Below are 24,643 nucleotides of genomic sequence, written 5' to 3' on the forward strand. Positions count from 1 at the left end.
TATTCTTAGTCTTACATAATGTGTATTTAATCATTTGTAATTGGCTAATTTGGCTTCTTAAAGTCAGCAATTTATCAAATACTTTAGCATATAAAGATATTCTTAGTCTTACATAATGTGTATTTAATCATTTGTAATTGGCTAATTTGGCTTCTTAAAGTCAGCAATTTATCAAATACTTTAGCATATAAAGATATTCTTAGTCTTACATAATGTGTATTTAATCATTTGTAATTGGCTAATTTGGCTTCTTAAAGTCAGCAATTTATCAAATACTTTAGCATATAAAGATATTCTTAGTCTTACATAATGTGTATTTAATCATTTGTAATTGGCTAATTTGGCTTCTTAAAGTCAGCAATTTATCAAATACTTTAGCATATAAAGATATTCTTAGTCTTACATAATGTGTATTTAATCATTTGTAATTGGCTAATTTGGCTTCTTAAAGTCAGCAATTTATCAAATACTTTAGCATATAAAGATATTCTTAGTCTTACATAATGTGTATTTAATCATTTGTAATTGGCTAATTTGGCTTCTTAAAGTCAGCAATTTATCAAATACTTTAGCATATAAAGATATCTTAGTCTTACATAATGTGTATTTAATCATTTGTAATTGGCTAATTTGGCTTCTTAAAGTCAGCAATATTAGCATTAAAGATATTCTTAGTCTTACATAATGTGTATTTAATCATTTGTAATTGGCTAATTTGGCTTCTTAAAGTCAGCAATTTATCAAATACTTTAGCATATAAAGATATTCTTAGTCTTACATAATGTGTATTTAATCATTTGTAATTGGCTAATTTGGCTTCTTAAAGTCAGCAATTTATCAAATACTTTAGCATATAAAGATATTCTTAGTCTTACATAATGTGTATTTAATCATTTGTAATTGGCTAATTTGGCTTCTTAAAGTCAGCAATTTATCAAATACTTTAGCATATAAAGATATTCTTAGTCTTACATAATGTGTATTTAATCATTTGTAATTGGCTAATTTGGCTTCTTAAAGTCAGCAATTTATCAAATACTTTAGCATATAAAGATATTCTTAGTCTTACATAATGTGTATTTAATCATTTGTAATTGGCTAATTTGGCTTCTTAAAGTCAGCAATTTATCAAATACTTTAGCATATAAAGATATTCTTAGTCTTACATAATGTGTATTTAATCATTTGTAATTGGCTAATTTGGCTTCTTAAAGTCAGCAATTTATCAAATACTTTAGCATATAAAGATATTCTTAGTCTTACATAATGTGTATTTAATCATTTGTAATTGGCTAATTTGGCTTCTTAAAGTCAGCAATTTATCAAATACTTTAGCATATAAAGATATTCTTAGTCTTACATAATGTGTATTTAATCATTTGTAATTGGCTAATTTGGCTTCTTAAAGTCAGCAATTTATCAAATACTTTAGCATATAAAGATATTCTTAGTCTTACATAATGTGTATTTAATCATTTGTAATTGGCTAATTTGGCTTCTTAAAGTCAGCAATTTATCAAATACTTTAGCATATCAGCAATTTATCAAAAAGATATTCTTAGTCTTACATAATGTGTATTTAATCATTTGTAATTGGCTAATTTGGCTTCTTAAAGTCAGCAATTTATCAAATACTTTAGCATATAAAGATATTCTTAGTCTTACATAATGTGTATTTAATCATTTATCAAATACTTTAGCATATAAAGATATTCTTAGTCTTACATAGTGTCAGCAATTTATCAAATACTTTAGCATATAAAGCTTCTTAAAGTCAGCAATTTATCAAATACTTTAGCATATAAAGATATTCTTAGTCTTACATAATGTGTATTTATTCTTATCATTTGTATCATTGGCTAATTTGGCTTCTTAAAGTCAGCAATTTATCAAATACTTTAGCATATAAAGATATTCTTAGTCTTACATAATGTGTATTTAATCATTTGTAATTGGCTAATTTGGCTTCTTAAAGTCAGCAATTTATCAAATACTTTAGCATATAAAGATATTCTTAGTCTTACATAATGTGTATTTAATCATTTGTAATTGGCTAATTTGGCTTCTTAATGCTCCTGACCATCGCTCTCACTGACCATCGCTCTCTCACTGACCATCGCGCTCTCCTGACCATCTCTCTCTCCTGACCATCGCTCTCTCCGACCATCGCTTTCACCGACCATCGCTCTCTCCTGACCATCGCTCTCACCTGACCATCGCTCTCTCCTGACCATCGCGCTCTCACTGACCATCGCGCTCTCACTGACCATCGCTCTCTCCTGACCATCGCTCTCTCCTGACCATCGCGCTCTCACTGACCATCGCTCTCTCACTGACCATCGCGCTCTCACTGACCATCGCTCTCTCCTGACCATCGCGCTCTCACTGACCATCGCTCTCTCACTGACCATCGCGCTCTCACTGACCATCGCTCTCACTGACCATCGCTCTCACTGACCATCGCTCTCACTGACCATCGCTCTCTCACTGACCATCGCTCTCTCCTGACCATCGCTCTCTCCTGACCATCGCGCTCTCACTGACCATCGCGCTCTCACTGACCATCGCGCTCTCACTGACCATCGCTCTCACTGACCATCGCTCTCACTGACCATCGCTCTCTCACTGACCATCGCTCTCTCACTGACCATCGCTCTCACTGACCATCGCGCTCTCACTGACCATCGCTCTCTCACTGACCATCGCTCTCTCCTGACCATCGCTCTCTCCTGACCATCGCTCTCTCACTGACCATCGCGCTCTCACTGACCATCGCGCTCTCACTGACCATCGCGCTCTCACTGACCATCGCTCTCACTGACCATCGCTCTCACTGACCATCGCTCTCACTGACCATCGCGCTCTCACTGACCATCGCTCTCACTGACCATCGCGCTCTCACTGACCATCGCGCTCTCACTGACCATCGCGCTCTCACTGACCATCGCGCTCTCACTGACCATCGCGCTCTCACTGACCATCGCGCTCTCACTGACCATCGCGCTCTCACTGACCATCGCGCTCTCACTGACCATCGCGCTCTCACTGACCATCGCTCTCACTGACCATCGCGCTCTCACTGACCATCGCGCTCTCACTGACCATCGCTCTCTCCTGACCATCGCGCTCTCACTGACCATCGCTCTCACTGACCATCGCGCTCTCACTGACCATCGCGCTCTCACTGACCATCGCGCTCTCACTGACCATCGCGCTCTCACTGACCATCGCTCTCACTGACCATCGCTCTCACTGACCATCGCTCTCTCCTGACCATCGCGCTCTCACTGACCATCGCTCTCTCCTGACCATCGCGCTCTCACTGACCATCGCTCTCTCACTGACCATCGCGCTCTCACTGACCATCGCTCTCACTGACCATCGCTCTCACTGACCATCGCTCTCTCCTGACCATCGCTCTCTCACTGACCATCGCGCTCTCACTGACCATCGCGCTCTCACTGACCATCGCTCTCTCTGACCATCGCTCTCACTGACCATCGCTCTCACTGACCATCGCTCTCTCCTGACCATCGCTCTCACTGACCATCGCTCTCTCACTGACCATCGCTCTCTCCTGACCATCGCTCTCTCCTGACCATCGCTCTCTCACTGACCATCGCGCTCTCACTGACCATCGCGCTCTCACTGACCATCGCTCTCTCTCTGACCATCGCTCTCACTGACCATCGCTCTCTCCTGACCATCGCTCTCTCACTGACCATCGCTCTCTCCTGACCATCGCTCTCACTGACCATCGCGCTCTCACTGACCATCGCTCTCTCACTGACCATCGCTCTCTCCTGACCATCGCTCTCTCACTGACCATCGCGCTCTCACTGACCATCGCGCTCTCACTGACCATCGCGCTCTCACTGACCATCGCTCTCACTGACCATCGCTCTCTCACTGACCATCGCGCTCTCACTGACCATCGCGCTCTCACTGACCATCGCTCTCACTGACCATCGCTCTCACTGACCATCGCTCTCACTGACCATCGCGCTCTCACTGACCATCGCGCTCTCACTGACCATCGCGCTCTCACTGACCATCGCGCTCTCACTGACCATCGCTCTCACTGACCATCGCGCTCTCACTGACCATCGCGCTCTCACTGACCATCGCGCTCTCACTGACCATCGCTCTCACTGACCATCGCGCTCTCACTGACCATCGCGCTCTCACTGACCATCGCTCTCACTGACCATCGCGCTCTCACTGACCATCGCGCTCTCACTGACCATCGCTCTCACTGACCATCGCGCTCTCACTGACCATCGCGCTCTCACTGACCATCGCTCTCACTGACCATCGCTCTCTCCTGACCATCGCTCTCTCCTGACCATCGCTCTCACTGACCATCGCTCTCTCCTGACCATCGCTCTCTCCTGACCATCGCTCTCACTGACCATCGCTCTCTCCTGACCATCGCTCTCTCCTGACCATCGCTCTCACTGACCATCGCTCTCTCACACCATCGCTCTCTCACTGACCATCGCTCTCTCCTGACCATCGCTCTCTCCTGACCATCGCTCTCACTGACCATCACTCTCCTGAGTCTAGTTCAACAAGAGTGATCTTTTGTTTGCCTTAGCATGAATAGAATTTATCTAGGATAAATATATAAAGGATTTGTCACAAGTATTTTTCAATATGGAAAATATCAACCAAGTATGTTAATTAGTATTTGTCGAGGCTCTGCTGAGACAAATACCCATTAACTAGACGAGGTTGATATTTTACATATTAAAAGACACGAGTAACGAATTCTATTTATCCTATAACGCTTCTAAAATAACATTTTAATTAAAATTTTTACTAAATCACAGTACTAAAGTCGCCGCCATCGGTAATATGACGTCAGTATGATTAGCACAAATTAGTTTGACGTCACGCATTTTAACTACATATTTGAAAACATTATGCTCAGGAATACAGGTCTTGTTGGCTTGTAAACAAATTACCCATCCACAGCAACACATTACCGAGAGACCATTATTAACCGGGTTAATAAACTAAAATTATCACATGGGTTTATGACATGGATGTCATGGGTAAGTTATGGGATAAAGAAATATTTTAAATAGCTCCCCATAATTAAAGTAACATGAGCAATTAATTATCCCCGCAATTTCTTTTTTTAAAAATACCTGGTCATTTTTCTGCATCCATCCATCCATCTAAAACCCACCCATACATCCATGCTCTGTCCATTCATCTGTCCATCCATCCATCTAAATTTAAAAACCTATCCATCTATCCATATATCCATCAATCATTCCATCCATTCATCCATCTAAATACCTAAAGCCCACCCATCCATCTGTCCATCCACATACACACCTAAAATCAATCCACCCATCTATTCATCTACCTGAAACCCATCCATCAATCCATTCATCCATTTAAAACTAATCAATTCATATAAAACCCATCCATCTATCCATTCATCCATACATCCTTCATCCATCCATTTTCCATTAATCCATCCATCCATCCATCCATCTAAAAGTAATCCATCCAAATAAAACCCACCCATCTATCTATTTATCCATTCATCCAGGCAAACATTCTTCATCCATCCATTCATACTTCTAAAAACAATTCACCCATATAATACCCACCATCCATCCATCCATCCATCCATCCATACACTATCCATCTATCATACATCCACCTAAAACCTACTGGTACCCATCAATCATCCATCCATCCATCCATCCATACACTATCCATCTATCATACATCCACCTAAAACCTACTGATACCCATCAATCATCCATCCATCCATACACTATCCATCTATCATACATCCACCAAAAACCTACCGGTTCCCATCAATCATCCATCCATCCATCCATACACTATCCATCTATCATACATCCACCTAAAACCTACCGGTACCCATCAATCATCCATCCATCCATCCATACACTATCCATCTATCATACATCCACCTAAAACCTACCGGTACCCATCAATCATCCATCCATCCATCCATACACTATCCATGTATCATACATCCACCTAAAACCTACCGGTACCCATCAATCATCCATCCATCCATCCATCCATCCATCCATACACTATCCATCTATCATACATCCACCTAAAACCTACCGGTACCCATCAATCATCCATCCATCCATCCATACACTATCCATCTATCATACATCCACCTAAAACCTACCGGTACCCATCAATCATCCATCCATCCATCCATCCATCCATGCATACACTATCCATCTATCATATATCCACCTAAAACCTACCGGTACCCATCAATCATCCATCCATCCATACACTATCCATCTATCATACATCCACCTAAAACCTACCGGTACCCATCAATCATCCATCCATCCATCCATCCATACACTATCCATCTATCATACATCCATCTAAAACCTACCGGTACCCATCAAACATCCATCCATCCATCCATCCATCCATCCACCCACCAACCCACCCACACATCCATCTACCCACCCACCCATCCATCCACCCATCCATCCATCCATCCATGCATCCATCCATCCACCTATTCATCCATCCATGCATCCATGCATCCATCCATGCATCCATCCATCCATACATTATCCATCATTTTAATTTAACTTATTTTCATGCTTATATCCAATTAAGGACTATCCATCAAAACCCCATCACTCTATCCATCAAAACCCCATCACTCTATCCATCAAAACCCCATCCCTCTATCCATCAAAACCCCATCCCTCTATCCATCCATCCACATACAACCCATCCATTTACCTAAAACTCACCAATCAATCATTCATCCATCCATCCAACCACCTAAACCCATCCATCCTTATAAAACCCACCCACCCACCCATCTATCTATCCTTTATCCACTCGTCCATCCTTCATCCATCCATGTAAAATCCACCCATCCATCATTCATCCATCCATCCAACTAAAACCCATACACTTTTATAAAACTCATGCACACCCCCATCTATCCATCCGTATCCATCCACCTAGCACCAACACATTCATTAATCCATCCATTCATCCATCCATCCATCCATCCATCCATTTCATTTCAACTTATTTTCGTGCTTATATCCGATTAAGGTTCAATCACGCTGTCCTGGGCACACACCTCAGCTATCTGGGCTATCTGTTCAGGACAGTGGGTTAGTTGTTAGTTGGTTAGTGGTTAGTGAGAGAGAAGAGAGTGTAGTGGCCTTAGGCCCGTATCCATAGACCGTTCCCTTGTGAACTTGTGACCTTGTGGCGTTGTGACCTCGTGACCTGGCTTTGTATCCTCAGTCTCCATAGCATGTTCCCTGTGGCATGTGTACTACTGATTTATTCTACTTATCACCACGTGATTATCTTATAAAACAAACGTTGAACAGAATGGAAATCAAGGAACTCACAAAAGCTTTTAATGCATAAATTATTTTGTTTACAACTAAAGGATGAACCGAACTCCTGGTGTTTGTCATGGTAATACTTATTTGTAGGGTCCCACAGCAGCTCATGTCCTCTCACCTCCTCAATAAATTCAACTTCACTCATATTGAGAATAGCTTCACATGACTATCAACACCAAAATGGCTTGTATGCTCTTGTGGCATATGAAAAAGAATGAGCATTTTCATTCCCTGTGTTCCCGGTCAGTAGGTCATACATGCCGTGCATAAGGCCACATGTTTCCCGGGTTCAACCTATTGGAACGGCCACTGAACAAAACAAAGGTTCATTGTCAATGTGGCGCGTTACAAGGTCACAAGCGAACACGGAACAAGGGAACACACCACAAGGGAACAATCTATGGATACTGGGCCTTACACCTACCCATTGAGCCCTTAAGAACTCGCTCTGGGTTGGAACCAGTATCGGGCTGCGAACCCTGTACTGGTTCCATCTGTCCGTCCGTCCGTCCATCCATCCATCCATCCACCGATCCATTCCAAAACTTGGTTATGTGACTGATACTCACGGATTTTACTCAGCCCTGCTAACAAAACAACAACTGTATATACCAGCGGAGATTTAACAGTTTTGAAATCCAACCCGGCCACTTGAATCCCTTCATCCGACTTATTATCTGCTACATCCGGTGTTGGTGTTGTTGGTGTTGTGCTGTAATTTGTCGGTGCTGATCCACAGGGTAGGATCACATCAAAAACATAAATGCTAAAAATAGCAACAATACTTTGTAGAGATACCATACTGATGAGTTATACTTTTACAGACGACCTCAAGGTCATGCCCTATGACCTCTGTACCCCGTTAAGAATGTTCAGAAAGGTCAATTCTGTCACAACCACAAAGTCCTTATTTTCAGTCTTCTCCAACTTCAATGTTAATATCTCTGAAAAAAAAAAAAGAGGAAAAAAATGGAATAAAAAATAAAATATGTTTGAATACACAAATGATGAAAAGTGGCTGGTGTGTAGTATAGATAGGCACAGGACACAAGTACGTGGTTTGACAGACAATAAGATATATCAGAGGCGGATCTAGGGGGGCCCTCTAAATTTTGCGAGTTTTAATTTTATTATATATTAATTTTCATTCTTTTATGATCCCCTCCAAACCTCCCTCAAAATTCCATTGGCATTCCGCCTCATGTCATTGGTGACCCCTAAATGGATTTTCTGGATCTGCCACTGTATATTTTTTACTGTCTGAACCAAAACTTGCTTTATAACAGCTTTATAAATGTGAATATTTGTTTATTGTATATATTGTCTCTCTTAATTCCCTATGGAATGGCTCATGTACTTATATATGTTTATTTTAAATGCAATGATGTTGTACATGAGGTGAGATGTAAATAAACATATCTGTCTGACAAGAACTGGGGCAAGGATGATTACAATGGACAGCAAGAAAACCGAAAGTCATAGAAAAAAGAGTAAAGTTTGTTTTATTTAACGACGCCACTAGAGCACATTTATTTGTTATCTTATTATCGGCTATTGGATGTCAAACATATGATCATTCTGACACTGTTTTTTAGAGGAAACCCACTGTCGCCACATAGGCTACTCTTTTATGACAGGCAGCAAGGGATCTTTTATTTGCGCTTCCCACAGGCAGGGTAGCACAAACCATGGCCTTTGTTGAACCAGTTATGGATCACTGGTCGGTGCAAGTGGTTTACACCTACCCATTGAGCCTTGCAGAGCACTCACTCAGGGTTTGGAGTCTGTATCTGGATTAAAAATCCCATGCCTCGACTGGGATCCGAACACAGTACCTACCAGCCTGTAGACCGATGGCCTAACCACAATGCCACCAAGGCCGGTATGAAAGTTATAGTCACAGCAACTGGTTTTTAAACACTAGGGCATATTTTTCACAATTAGAGCTGGTGTGGGTAACTGAAATCTGATATTACTTACACTTTATTGATTAGATTACCCATTTCCGTACATCTGGAGTGTTTCTGGTCATCCTGGTGTTTGTTAAAGCGACAGACCATAGTTTTTAAACACTAAGGCATATTTTTCACTATTACAGCCATCTTTGATAACTGAAATCAGACATTACTTATGTTGTGTTATTTAGATTACCCATTTCCGTACATCTGGAGTGTTTCTGGTCATCATGGTGCTTGTAGTACTGCAGAATGTATTTTCCATAATACATGTATAAAAAAACACGTACCTCTGAGAAATAATGGTTAACAAGACAAGCTGTAGTCTATTTTAGAGGGTATTTCCTTGTTTCAACATCACAGACTCCTGTTTTACTCCAGGGGCGGCGCAGATGGTATGGCTAGTACGGCCATGGCCGTACCACTTTTGTGATTGTGTGTGTGGGTTATATTTGCTATATCTGTGAAAATGTCCTTACAAGTAATTTGAAAAGAGAGTCTGGCAACCACGAGCCGTACCACTATTTTTTACACTGTGCCGCCCCTGTACTCTGTTATAACTTTATCCAAATAAACTTAAGTTAGAGGTTTGTAACTCAACTAAAATTTAGTGTCCATTTTCATGGGTTGAAATTAGCATCTGCGAATTTAAAAGAAGCTATTGGAATGGGAAGAAACAAATATATATATATATATATATATATATATATATATATATATATATACATACATACATACATACATACATACATACATATATATATATATATATATATATACCAGATAACCCCTAAACTCGAGTCCTATAGAACTATTTGGTTTTGTATCTGCTGCTACCATAAAAGCAGCAAGGGTTCTTTTATTTGCACTTTTCCATATAGAACAGGACATACCAGTCTTCATTCATTCATTTCAATTTATTTTCATGCTTATATCCAATTAAGGTTCAAGCACGCTGTCCTGGGTACACACCTCAAGCTATCTGGGCTGTCTGTCGAGGACAGTGGGTTAGATGTTAGTTGGTTAGTGGTCAGTGAGAGAGAAGATGGTGTAGTGGCCTTACATCTACCCACTGAGCCCTTAAGAACTCACTCTATATAGTTTATAGGGGAAACAAGTCATGTTCCCCTGGAAAATACATTGAGAATTTTTTTTTTTTTTTAAAAGGGAGAGATTTTGACCCTGTAGATGCACCTGCTCTGAGGTAGTCTCTATTCAAGCTAGGGTTTCTGGTAGTACTAAACGAAATAACTTCCGGCTGGGTCAAAGTTCAAGGTGAACCCAACTTTTGATAGCGAAGTGAACACCACAAGTCCTGTGATTTGTAATAAATGTGAGTGTGTTGGTTGTAAAAAATAGTTCCATCTGGGCAAAAAATGTAAGCAAATTTATTTCATCTAGTACCACTGTGTCAAGTAGCCTTGTGCTTGAAACATGTATAGGGTACCTGTAAAAAAAAGTAATCAAATTTTGTTCGGAACTAGGGTAGTCATAGACGCTACCCGTTATCTCTGAAATGAGCAACTTGATCCCCAATTTTTTATGATTCACTTTAAGGGTGAGGGGTGATAGTATTTATATCCGTGGTGTTTATGTCAATTGATACACTGCAGATAGGAGTTTTAGCCACATATGTTACTATTGTCGTCTATGGGATTTGATTTGGTAGTGTACACCCTTCTGTGTTTTAAATGCAACATTTTATAATACATGTATACATGGGGAGTTTTATAGGGTTTTGTTGTTGTTGTTTTTGTTGTTTTGTTTTCTAAATAAAAAAGTTGATTGCCAATCTCACATTATAAATAAATATATATTATTTTATTGTCCCCCTATAAGCTTGACAGTGTCAGGCTTGAGCTACATGTATTCTTTCAGAGATAGCTGTGGCACTCGCCAAATTCACCAAATGCAAATTTCAAAAACAATTTATGAATTTTAATTTAATTTGGCAAATTAATTTCCAGTAATAATTGGTATTTTATCTGAAAATAGCTGGGGTTTTGCAATGTTTGAAATTTAATAGATAACTGGGTGACCCAAAGCTATATGTAGCCCTGTGTTTAATATTTAATAATTGTGTCGTATTGTAGAATATGATTATTACATATGAACAATCTTCAATGGAAGTCGTTTATGGAAACTAACACAAATTATAGATTATGTATATAAATTAATGTTCAACCATACAACTCCATTTACCATTACTAGTATGCATGTGCATCCAGAGTGGCGGGGTGGGGTGGTGTGGGTGGGATGGGTTGGTGAATGGGTTGGTGGATGTGTTGGTGAATGGAGTGGTGGATGGGGTGGTGGGGTGGGATGGGGTGGTGGATAGGGTGGTGGGATGGGGCGGTGGATAGGGTGGTGGGATGGGGTGGTGGATGTGTTGGTGGATTGGGTGGTGGATTAGGTGGTGGATTGAGTGGTGGATTGGGTGGTGGATTGGGTGGCGGATTGAGTGGTGGATGGGTTGGAGAATTAGGTGGTGGATTGGGTGGTGGATGGGGTGGTAGATTGAGTGGTGGATATGTTGGTGGATTGGGTGGTGGATGTGTTGGTGGATTGGGTGGTGGATGTGTTGGTGGATTGGGTGGTGGATTAGGTGGTGGATTGAGTGGTGGATTGGGTGGTGGATTGGGTGGCGGATTGAGTGGTGGATGGGTTGGAGAATTAGGTGGTGGATTGGGTGGTGGATGTGTTGGTGGATTGGGTGGTGGATTAGGTGGTGGATTGAGTGGTGGATTGGGTGGTGGATTGGGTGGCGGATTGAGTGGTGGATGGGTTGGAGAATTAGGTGGTGGATTGGGTGGCGGATGGGGTGGTGGATTGAGTGGTGGATGTGCTGGTGGATTGGGTGGTGGATTAGGTGGTGGATTAGGTGGTGGATGGGGTGGTGGATTGAGTGGTGGAATGGGTGGTGGATTGAGCGGTGGATTGAGTGGTGGATTGGGTGGTGGATTGAGCGGTGGATGTGTTGGTGGATTGGGTGGTGGACTGGGTGGTGGATGTGTTGGTGGATTGGGTGGTGGATGTGTTGGTGGATGGGGTGGTGGATGTGTTGGTGGATTAGGTGTTGGTGGATTAGGTGTTGGTGGATTGGGTGGTGGATGGGGTGGTGGATTGGGTGGTGGATGTGTTGGTGGATTGCGTGGTGGATGGGGTGGTGGATGGGGTGGTGGATTGGGTGGTGGATGTGTTGATGGATTGGTTGGTGGATTGAGTGGTGGATGGGGTGGTGGATTGGGTGGTGGATGTGTTGATGGATTGGGTGGTGGATGTGTTGGTGGATTGGGTGGTGGATGTGTTGGTGGATTGGGTGGTGGATGTGTTGGTGGATTGGGTGGTGGATGTGTTGATTGATTAGGTGGAGGATTGGGTGGTGGATGTGTTGGTGGATTGGGTGGTGGATGTGTTGATGGATTGGGTGGTGGATGTGTTGGTGGATGGGGTGGTGGATTGGGTGGTGGATGTGTTGGTGGATTGGGTGGTGGATGTGTTGGTGGATGGAGTGGTGGATTGGGTGGTGGATGTGTTGGTGGATTGGGTGCTGTATGTGTTGGTGGATGGGGTGGTGGATTGGGTGGTGGATGTGTTGATGGATTGGGTGGTGGATGTGTTGGTGGATGGGGTGGTGGATTGGGTGGTGGATGTGTTGGTGGATTGGGTGGTGGATGTGTTGGTGGATTGGGTGGTGGATTGGGTGGTGGATGTGTTGGTGGATTGGGTGGTGGATGTGTTGGTGGATTAGGTGGTGGATGGGGTGGTGGATTGGGTGGTGGATGTGTTGGTGGATTGGGTGGTGGATGGGGTGGTGGATTGGGTGGTGGATGTGTTGGTGGATTGGGTGGTGGATGTGTTGATGGATTAGGTGGTGGATTGAGTGGTGGATGTGTTGGTGGATTGGGTGGTGGATGTGTTGGTGGATTGGGTGGTAGATGGGGTGGTGGATTGGGTGGTGGATGTGTTTGTGGATTGGGTGTTGGTGGATTAGGTGGTGGATAGGGTGGTGGATTGAGTTGTGGATTGGGTGGTGGATGTGTTGGTGGATTAGGTGGTGGATTGAGTGGTGGATGTGTTGGTGGATTGGGTGGTGGATGTGTTGCTGGATTGGGTGGTGGATGTGTTGGTGGATTGGGTGGTGGATGTGTTGGTGGATTGGGTGGTGGATTGGGTGGTGGATGTGTTGATGGAGTGGGTGGTGGATTGAGTGGTGGATGTGGTGATGGATTGGGTGGTGGATTGGGTGGTGGATGTGTTGATGGATTAGGTGGTGGATTGGGTGGTGGATGTGTTGGTGGATTGGGTGGTGGATTGGGTGGTGGATGTGTTGATGGATTGGGTGGTGGATTGAGTGGTGGATGTGTTGGTGGATTAGGTGGTGGATTGGGTGGTGGATTGAGTGGTGGATGTGTTGGTGGATTAGGTGGTGGATGTGTTGATGGATTGGGTGGTGGATTGGGTGGTGGATGTGTTGATGGATTGGGTGGTGGATTGGGTGGTGGATTGGGTGGTGGATGTGTTGATGGATTAGGTGGTGGATTGGGTGGTGGATGTGTTGGTGCATTGGGTGGTGGATGTGTTGCTGGATTGGGTGGTGGATGTGTTGGTGGATTGGGTGGTGGATGTGTTGGTGGATTGGGTGGTGGATTGGGTGGTGGATTGGGTGGTGGATTGGGTGGTGGATGTGTTGATGGATTGAGTGGTGGATTGAGTGGTGGATGTGGTGATGGATTGGGTGGTGGATTGGGTGGTGGATGTGTTGGTGGATTGGGTGGTGGATGTGTTGATGGATTGGGTGGTGGATGTGTTGATGGATTGGGTGGTGGATTGAGTGGTGGATGTGTTGGTGGATTAGGTGGTGGATTGGGTGGTGGATGTGTTGATGGATTGGGTGGTGGATTGGGTGGTGGATGTGTTGGTGGATTGGGTGGTGGATGTGTTGATGGATTGGGTGGTGGATGTGTTGATGGATTGGGTGGTGGATGTGTTGATGGATTGGGTGGTGGATTGAGTGGTGGATGTGTTGGTGGATTAGGTGGTGGATTGGGTGGTGGACGTGTTGATGGATTGGGTGGTGGATTGGGTGGTGGATGTGTTGGTGGATTGGGTGGTGGATGTGTTGATGGATTAGGTGGTGGATTGGGTGCTAGATGTGTTGGTGGATTGGGTGGTGGATGGGGTGGTGGATTGGGTGGTGGATGGGGTGGTGGATGGGGTGGTGGATGTGTTGGTGGATTGGGTGGTGGATGTGTTGATGGATTAGGTGGTGGATTGGGTGGTGGATGTGTTGGTGGATTGGGTGGTGGATGTGTTGGTGGATTGGGTGGTGGATGTGTTGGTGGATTGGGTGGTGGATGTGTTGGTGGATTGGGTGGTGGATGTGTTGATTGATTAGGTGGTGGATTGGGTGGTGGATGTGTTGGTGGATTGGGTGGTGGATGTGTTGATGGATTGGGTGGTGGATGTGTTGGTGGATGGGGTGGTGGATTGGGTGGTGGATGTGTTGGTGGATTGGGTGGTGGATGTGTTGGTGGATGGGGTGGTGGATTGGGTGGTGGATGTGTTGGTGGATTGGGTGCTGTATGTGTTGGTGGATGGGGTGGTGGATTGGGTGGTGGATGTGTTGATGGATTGGGTGGTGGATGTGTTGGTGGATGGGGTGGTGGATTGGGTGGTGGATGTGTTGGTGGATTGGGTGGTGGATGTGTTGGTGGATTGGGTGGTGGATGTGTTGGTGGATTGGGTGGTGGATGTGTTGGTGGATTAGGTGGTGGATGGGGTGGTGGATTGGGTGGTGGATGTGTTGGTGGATTGGGTGGTGGATGGGGTGGTGGATTGGGTGGTGGATGTGTTGGTGGATTGGGTGGTGGATGTGTTGATGGATTAGGTGGTGGATTGAGTGGTGGATGTGTTGGTGGATTGGGTGGTAGATGGGGTGGTGGATTGGGTGGTGGATGTGTTTGTGGATTGGGTGTTGGTGGATTAGGTGGTGGATGTGGTGGTGGATGGGGTGGTGGATTGGGTGGTGGATGTGTTGGTGGATTGGGTGGTGAATGTGTTGGTGGATGGGGTGGTGGATTGGGTGGTGGATGTGTTGGTGGATTGGGTGGTGGATGTGTTGGTGGATGGGGTGGTGGATTGGGTGGTGGATGTGTTGGTGGATTGGGTGGTGGATGTGTTGGTGGATGGGGTGGTGGATTGGGTGGTGGATGTGTTGGTGGATTGGGTGGTGGATGTGTTGATGGATTAGGTGGTGGATTGGGTGGTGGATGTGTTGGTGGATGTGTTGGTGGATTGGGTGGTGGATGTGTTGATGGATTGGGTGGTGGATTGAGTGGTGGATGTGTTGGTGGATTTGGTGGTGGATTGGGTGGTGGATGTGTTGGTGGATTAGGTGGTGGATGTGTTGGTGGATTGGGTGGTGGATTGAGTGGTGGATGTGTTGATGGATGTGTTGGTGGATTAGGTGGTGGATGTGTTGGTGGATTGGGTGGTGGATTGGGTGGTGGATGTGTTGATGGATTGGGTGGTGGATTGAGTGGTGGATGGGTTGGTGGATTAGGTGGTGGATTGGGTGGTGGATGTGTTGGTGGATTGGTGGATTGGGTGGTGGATGTGTTGGTGGATTGGGTGGTGGATGTGGTGGTGGATTGGGTGGTGGATGTGTTGGTGGATGGGGTGGTGGATGTGTTGGTGGATGGGGTGGTGGATTGGGTGGTGGATGTGGTTGTGGATTGGGTGGTGGATGTGTTGATGGATTGGGTGGTGGATTGGGTGGTGGATGGGGTGGTGGATTGGGTGGTGGATGGGGTGGTGGATTGGGTGGTGGATGGGGTGGTGGATGGGGTGGTGGATGTGTTGATGGATTGGTTGGTGGATTGAGTGGTGGATGGGGTGGTGGATTGCGTGGTGGATGTGTTGATGGATTGGGTGGTGGATGTGTTGGTGGATGGGGTGGTGGATGGGGTGGTGGATGGGGTGGTGGATGGGGTGGTGGATTGGGTGGTGGATGTGTTGATGGATTGGGTGGTGGATGGGGTGGTGGATTGGGTGGTGGATGTGTTGGTGGATTGGGTGGTGGATTGAGTGGTGGATGTGTTGGTGGATTAGGTGGTGGATTGAGTGGTGGATGTGTTGATGGATGTGTTGGTGGATTAGGTGGTGATGTGTTGGTGGATTAGGTGGTGGATTGGGTGGTGGATTAGGTGGTGGATGTGTTGATGGATTGGGGGGTGGATGTGTTGATGGATTGGGTGGTGGATGGGGTGGTGGATTGGGTGGTGGATGTGTTGATGGATTAGGTGGTGGATTGGGTGGTGGATGTGTTGATGGATTAGGTGGTGGATGTGTTGATGGATTGGGTGGTGGATGTGTTGGTGGATTAGGTGGTGGATAGGGTGGTGGATTGAGTTGTGGATTGGGTGGTGGATGTGTTGATGGATTAGGTGGTGGATGTGTTGATGGATTGGGTGGTGGATGTGTTGGTGGATTGGGTGATGGATGTGTTGGTGGATTGGGTGGTGGATGTGTTGGTGGATTGGGTGGTGGATGGGGTGGTGGGGGTTATGTGGTTAGAAACCACTTTGAAGTACCCTTTTTGATGACTAAAAAAAAGAGAAAAAAAAGCATCATCTATAATATATATCACATTAAATTGCCCCCAATACATGTCTCTGAACATTTTTATTTCAAACTTTTCCAGGGATCATGCCTGGGAACCCCTCTGCAGATGGTATGTATGTGGATCCAAAGTGGAGGGAGGGGGAGAGAGAGAAACCTGTTTTAAGTGACTTCTTTTGATGACTTTTAAAAAAGTGCATCATATACAATATATAACACTAATGCCTCAGTCACAAATGCATCGTAAGTGGGCAAGATACCCGTACAATGTGTGTTTTTGACGATATCCTATGGGCATCGGTGACATCCTACAGACATTGTTGAGTTTTTGGCCGATTTTGGGGCATCGTAGGGTCATCGGAAACTTTTAATGCCCTTACGATGTCCTTAAGATTTGATGGACCTAAAAAAATGTGTCAGCCCGTAGGGTCCGCGTAAACACACTGTATCTAAAGTAACCATGGTAAAGATTTTTGGGAGACCCCTACGATTCTTTCCCCGATGTCGTGGATGCCAGGATGCCATATGGTTACCCCCAACCACACGGCGACCAGTGCATTTGTGACTGAGGCATAAGTTGCCCCGAAAACACATCTTTATTTCAAACATTTCCAGGGAGCAAACCTGGAAACCGCTCTATAGAATTGGCTCCCTTTTGGAAACTCAGCTCATTTGCCTTCCACAAACACAAATTGCCCCTTTTTGAATTTTGTGACCCCCTTTTAATTTTAAAGTCCATAAAAAAACAATTATATTCTTAAATACAGTTTAGAATAAATAAGGCAAATTTTTGAAAGTCAGTGGTGCTATTTTTGTACCCACAATAATGAAATAGGTAAAGGGTTACAGATTACAGGGTTACATTGCATCCATTACAAAGAATCTAAGAATAAAATCATAAACAGAGAGACATAATTATTAAAGATGTTTCTGACTAATAAAATATTTCCACGATTAAACTTACATATGAAATATATTTTCTTGTTTAGAATATCGGTGTCTGTATATTTAATGTGTTTCTGGTCATCTTAATATCTGTAAGAATACCAAACTGGATTTTGTCTTCAAATAATTTAGTATGTACGAAAAAATAAAAATATTTTAGGAAACAAAATAAAATTTAATCTAGTACAAATATTAGAACGATCAGAAACATGTTTAATATACAGCCACTAATATTTTTTGCAGAAAAATATGTTTGATATGTAATTACAATCGTTAAAAAGTCTCTGTTAGTTGATAACATCTTAAAAATTGCAGCAAACTCAGGAATGTCCCTTTAAATATTTTCTTTTCTTCAATGAAATAAACTAACTACTAATTTTACTATTACTATTACTACTAGACTACTATTACTATTTAATTAATAATTACAACTTATGCAATTGCTTCTACTACTGTTATTGTACTACTATATGGTTATAGTTATTTGGACTATTTATTTAATTTTAATTTTATTTATTTTAATATTTTTTATTATTACTTATTATTTATTAAATATTTATTATATTATTTATTTATTATTTTATTTATTTATTTATTATCATTATAATTATTCATTCATTCATTCATCATTTATAAATATATATATATATATATATATATATATATATATATATATATATATAGACACACACATCCCCCCCCCCCCCCCCCCCCCCCGGCATGAAGTGCCAACCTTAGCATCATTACTTCATACATGTCTTATTTGCTCCAACAGCCCTGATCGCTTTATCACGGTCTTTACTAAATCATGACATTGTTTACACGTACAAAATCGATAGTTACAAGTGTCAATACACCAGCAATACTATGGAGGACCCCATTCGCTATTACGGGGGGTGGGGGGGGGGGGACCTCACGAACAACAGTGCAGGACAGATATGTACCCATTACCAGGAACGAATTTGATTTGTCGAGGTCTGTTTAAACCAGGTTAAAACAGTGTACCATTTAGGAGCTCCGTCACACACGAATACATGTAACATAAACACACACAAATGTCAAAACATTGACCTTGCTCAGCAGTACAGATAACTCATGCCATACTCTTTCTGCACTGAACTCTCCTGGCTTTGAAAACACACCAAACAAGTTCGCCGGTGAAACCGAGTTTGAACTATACGCATTACAAATGACGCAACTTCAGCAATAACACTAGCCCGAGTACTCTGACTGTAAGAGAGCTAGACGGACATTTGGACATAAACACGCTCTCATTACGCTCTGTTTATGTCCAAATGTCCGTCTAGCTCTCTTACAGTCAGAGAGCTCGGGCTACAATAACACCTGAAAATGTTCATGGCTTTAGAAATTCAATGGTGTGGCGACGCACTACAATGGAATGTGAAATCCTGCATAAGATGTGAGACCTGATGGCCTACCTGTACATTTGACTATCTAGAACAGGTACGATCCTAGCTGAACTCGCAGAAAAGAAAAGAAATGAATGAATGAATGAATGAATGAATGAATGAATGAATGAATGAATGAATGAATGAATGAATGATCCGAAAATTACCAAGCCGAAACCGACAAAAAAAAAAAATATATATATATATATATATAACAAGAATTAAAAAAAAAAAAAAAAATACCCACCCCCACCCCTAAAAAACCTGAAAACAAAACAACGACAAAAACAAACATAAAAAAAATGCAGCCACTCCCGCCCAACCCATTAAACAAAAATAGATATAGGTGTACGGGCTTGTTTTTTGTTGTTGTTTTGGGTGGAAGAAGAGTCTGTGACGTTAAACGGAAAATATCCTTGAAAACAGACTAGAACTCGAATCAATAAACCGCTACTTCTCAGACACGCATGCGTTTTCAAAAATGTGAAAACTACATTGTTTGGTATTAGAAACACCAGTGTGAACAGAAACATTTCGGTTGTACGGAAATGTATAATCTAAACAATAGAATATATGTGTATCTATTGATACTAAATGTTTTACCTTTAAATTCCAGTTTTAAAACCATTCCGCTTTACTGCTGCGTAATAGAAAATGTGGTCAGAAACCGTGCATATGCTCTGTTCAGAATGAGTTCCCGGACTTAAAGCCCTAAATGAGACCCCACTGGTGGCATAGGTTCCAGTGTAACAAATCAGTTTCTATTGATGATAATGTTAACGTTTATTCATAAAACCAATACAAGCAGCGTATAAACACACCCATGCAGTACACCAGTAAAAGGTGTCCTTTATATGCATTATACCACAGACAAGATAGTACATACCACAGTCTTTGGTATTACAGTCGTGGCGCAAGAAATAGCCCAATGGACCAACCGACAGGGATCAATCCAAGACAGACCGCACATATTTAATCTACCTGCAACAAAACAGGGGGTAACTTACCATAACTTTTATTAGAAACCCTAATGTTTGCAAAAAATCGGTTCCATTTTTTTTTTTTGGGGGGGGGGGGGGGGGGGGGTACCCTACAGTGATTTCAACAAAAACTAAACAAAAAGAACAATAAACAAACAAAGAGACAACCTAACCCAGTCAGCAGCAGATGTTTTTACTCCGTACCTCGAGGGGTGGGACGTGGCCCAGTGGTAAAGCGCTCGCTCGATGCGCGGTCGGTCTGAGATCGATCCCCGTCGGTGGGCCCATTGGGCTATTTCTCGTTCCAGCCAGTGCACCACGACTGGTATATCAAAGGCCGTGGTATGTACTACCCTGTCTGTGGGATGGTGCATATAAAAGATCCCTTGCTAATAATCGGAAAGAGTAGCCCATAAAGTGGCGACAGCGGTTTTCCTCTCTCAATATCTGTGTGGTCCTTAACCATATGTCCGATGCCATATAACCGTAAATAAAATGTGTTGAGTGTGGCGTTAAATAAAACAATTCCTTCCTTCGAACTTAGTGCAGTGCAAGTAATTAAATTGGGATTTAGAGTGAGTACGGTAGGTTATACAATTTTGGTTTGTGTGTCCATTTGTTGCACTATTTCGGTTGAGACACAAGTTTTGAATACTAACTATATATATACTAGCTACACACACAGACACACACACAGACACACACACTAAATACACTAGCTATATGAATACTAGCTAGCTATATATATATATATATATATATATATATATATATATATATATATATATATATATATATATATATATATAGGGTATGTACCAGTATCCGGATGTAGAAAAGAACCACACTTTTTACGTCCCATCGCGCTACCTCGAACTTTGACAACTTTATTTTTGATACAATGCAACCTACAAGTATCTGAAGAAAAAAAAAGACTTGTTCACGGTAGACTGCATCTGCACACAATATGCAACACAAACATCTAACCACTAAACAGACCCGATGGTTAAAGTTAGGGAGGTGTATAAGTATAAATGGGGGGGGTGGGGGGTGGGGGTGGTGTTTCCCCGCGAATTGTTTATCTTCCGGTGGCCTCTAAAGGGATTTCCTAACATCTGCAGTTCAAGTATCTCGAATGGCGTCTGACTCTATCCAATTTATCTTCACGTAAATACACTCAACAAAATTAATCAAGAGTCAGTAGCTTTTCCGGCAATTGATAAAGTTTTTTTGTTTAAAGACACCACTAGAGCACAGATTAATCATCGGCTATTGGATGTCAAACATTTGGTAATTCTGACTCTACATTTTTTCATTAGCAGCAAGGGATCATAATATACACTGTCCCACAGACAGGAAAATTCATGTAATTATGTGCATTGCTAGTCACACTTTGATCACACATGGTATCTACACATGGTTTTGTGAAATTATAAAAATTACCCAAAGTAAAAGACGACACCACAAGAGCAGATTTTCAAACAAATTGGCTAAAAAACTGTGTCTTTTGATGGTGGAACTACAATGACCCAAAATAAAATAATCAACAAAAAGCATTTCCAGTTTTGAGCGATTGTGTTAGCCTACATGTTTTGTTGAGTATATAAACTGTATTGTACATTATCATCCCATGAATTGGATAGGGCTAGCGGATATTAGAGCTAGCCTACAGAGTAACACAATAGTAGTGTTTTGAAACTGAATAAAATGAATGGATGTTTAACGACAAGCCAGCACAAAAGAAAACAGGCTATTGGTGTCAGGCTAAGGTATAAATCAGACCGCGCTGTATATAACTAACTAACTAACTAACTAGCTCTGTCTCTGTCTCTGTCTCTCTCTCTCTCTCTCTCTCTCTCTCTCTCTCTCTCTCTCTCTCTCTCTCTCTCTCTCTCTTATATCCCTCTTTCCTCCATCCGTCTCTCTCTCTCTCCCTCTCTCTTATATCCCTTTCCTCCCTCCGTCTCTCGCTCTGAGTCTCTCTCTCTCTCTTCGTCTATCTGCCTGTCTTTCTCTGTCTCTGTATGTCTCTCTGTCTTTCTCTCTCTCCCCCTCCCTCCCTCTGTCTATCTCTCTCTCTTCCTCTCTCTCCCCCTCTCTCTCTATCTCTCTGTCTTTCTCTCTCCCTCCCCCTCTCTCTATTTAGGCCATATATCACTCACTGACAAAAATGAATTCGTCACAAAAGACGGTAAAATATTCAAAGGATCAAACATTGTCCAGCTAATACGTCATGTTGTATTGCAAAACAAACACAAACAACCCATAGACTACAAGCAGTTTGTTAAAGTAATGATTGATTTAAATGGTCCTACAAACTTATTTAATCAAATTGGTTATGTCAAACAGACACAACAAACCTTATTAAGTGATCAATCAATGTATTTGAAACGAAAAGCAGTCAGTGGTCCACCTGGACAGAAAACAAGGAAGACTCAAAAAACTCCATCTGATGTTTTATAAACATCCACAAAGTCATAAGTTTGCCAATGAATGTCGTGGATGTAATGCCATCTAAAATCTCGCTTTGTAATTCCAGTTGTCGTTCGGTATTCACGCCCCATGGTTCGTGACAGGTTATTTCATTCATGTGCACATCGGCGTGTACGGGTGAATGAATACCCTGCTCTGCCGACGAATCTGTTTCGGCACGATTAGAGACATGATTTTCATTCATTGTCTGTTTCTTTAAAAGTCTCTGATACGTTTCCCTCGATAGCAGAATCATAGGCTTGGTCATTGTCTACAGATTCACTGTCGTTCCGTAGGTAATAAAGCAGTGCCTCTATACAGGGAGGTAGGATAAATTGGTGAGATTTTAATAGCTGTAGTTTGCGTTTCTTGCCGACTGCTCTGCTAGCCAGTGTGCGAATAACTAGCCTGTAGCGATGCATATGCTTTTTAACACTTTCAGAGAGAGGTATGTTTCCACGTAAAATGTTGAAGATCACCTCTATCAAAGATTTGAACTGGTCGGGTGATGCGTGTGATAACAATGCCCGTCTCTGCTTCACATTGCCTCCCTTGAGCATGGTCAAATAATTAAGATTTTCGTTAATTAGGTCTGTCATTATTATTTATGCATCAAAAGCAGATCTTGACACTATAAAATAGTATGGTCCACCCCAACAATCTGGAATGTCGACTCCACGTATTAAAACCAACTTCAGTGAGGCAATTGACAGACACTTGCTTTTATACCACTGCGGACTCTCTGACAACACTCTCTCCGATTCACCTGGTGGGTAGGCAATAATGATCCAGGAATACTCTTTACTCATGTTAGTCCGAGATGCAAATGAGGAAATGTAGTTTGTGTTCAAACGTTTTATATAGTTTTTAGTCCTTGGGTAAATATACCGTGCAAATTTCGTAGGGAAATATACCGGTACGCAGTCGTCCGTATTGAGGGTCGCTGTAAGAGGAGACATCCACCATGAGATAGCCATATTGTTTTCCATCCACAGCATCGCGATAGGCTTCCCAAAAGTATTTAGATTGACCAGGAAACATCTGAGAAGCTAGTATTTTGTATTCGTGAGCCGAGCGTGGGTTTGACATTAAAATAAACAGATGGGTGTTTAACGATATACTTCTGTTACATTCGCCTTTAGGATAGGCCGACTGTTGTATGTTGACTACAGTTATACCCAAATGGTGGGACAGTGTGGTATAGAGGTTTAACATGAGATGGCTTTTACACACTTCCATCATAAGATCATCTAAAACCAACACCATCCGTTTGTTGGCTTGAGAAGACCATTCGTGTAATTCGTCCAAGTTTGGTAATGCATCGTGAAACTGAATGTTAGGTATAGCGTGTTGCATTTCGGTGTATATGTCCTGCCACACCGCATAACAATACACAATCAGATTAGGTGGCTTGTCAAACATGACATCACCTCGTTCCAACAAACGCTTAGTTAGATAGGTCTTCCCACTCGATGACCCACCAATCACCGAAATAGTCGTCGGTGTCTGTATAGAAAGCAAACATTCATCCTGTTCTTGATTTGTAGTATCACTGGATGAAGTCGACATGCTGTAACAATGGCACGTGGGTAACTGAGATCGAGAGATATTTACTTTAATATTTAAGCACTGGCACGAGCCAACAGTCTGACAGTCTGATTCCTTCTTGTTTGACTGTAGCGACGTGGTCTGGTTTTAATATAAATGCAATCAGTGGTGTGTAACGAATTAATAGACGCTTCCTATTGGGATCTGTTGTGTTAGGTCTCACAAATAGTTTAAGTATAGACAGATATGGGTTATTAGGATTTCTTTGCAGAAACCTCCGTTGTTCATTCCTTGTCACTTCTAAA

The 24,643-nt window shown here is 42.6% G+C and overlaps 2 protein-coding genes and 1 pseudogene across 2 annotated transcripts in view; all 3 read right to left on the minus strand.

Moving 5' to 3' along the window:
• LOC121370151 (Na(+)/H(+) exchanger protein 7-like) overlaps positions 1-8,384 on the minus strand; it is a 67,097-nt gene extending 58,713 nt beyond the window's left edge. Inside the window, exon 1 of the mRNA XM_041495269.1 lies at positions 7,976-8,384. Coding sequence (XP_041351203.1) covers positions 7,976-8,207 — 232 coding nt within the window. The 5' untranslated portion in view covers positions 8,208-8,384. The remainder of the gene's footprint in view (positions 1-7,975) is intronic.
• Positions 8,385-12,238: 3,854 nt separating this feature from the next.
• LOC121370177 (Y' element ATP-dependent helicase YPR204W-like) lies at positions 12,239-13,558 on the minus strand (the record flags this gene model as incomplete). The annotated part of the gene is made up of 3 exons (XM_041495295.1): positions 12,239-12,384; positions 12,913-13,110; positions 13,426-13,558. Coding segments are annotated over 3 exons (477 nt in total), but the record flags the coding sequence as incomplete, so codon positions are not given.
• A 69-nt stretch (positions 13,559-13,627) lies between these two features.
• On the minus strand, positions 13,628-24,359 carry LOC121370196 (annotated as a pseudogene).
• Positions 24,360-24,643: the final 284 nt, after the last annotated feature.

The sequence above is a fragment of the Gigantopelta aegis genome, chromosome 1 (genome assembly GCF_016097555.1).
Source record: "Gigantopelta aegis isolate Gae_Host chromosome 1, Gae_host_genome, whole genome shotgun sequence".
Lineage (NCBI taxonomy): Eukaryota > Metazoa > Mollusca > Gastropoda > Neomphalida > Peltospiridae > Gigantopelta > Gigantopelta aegis.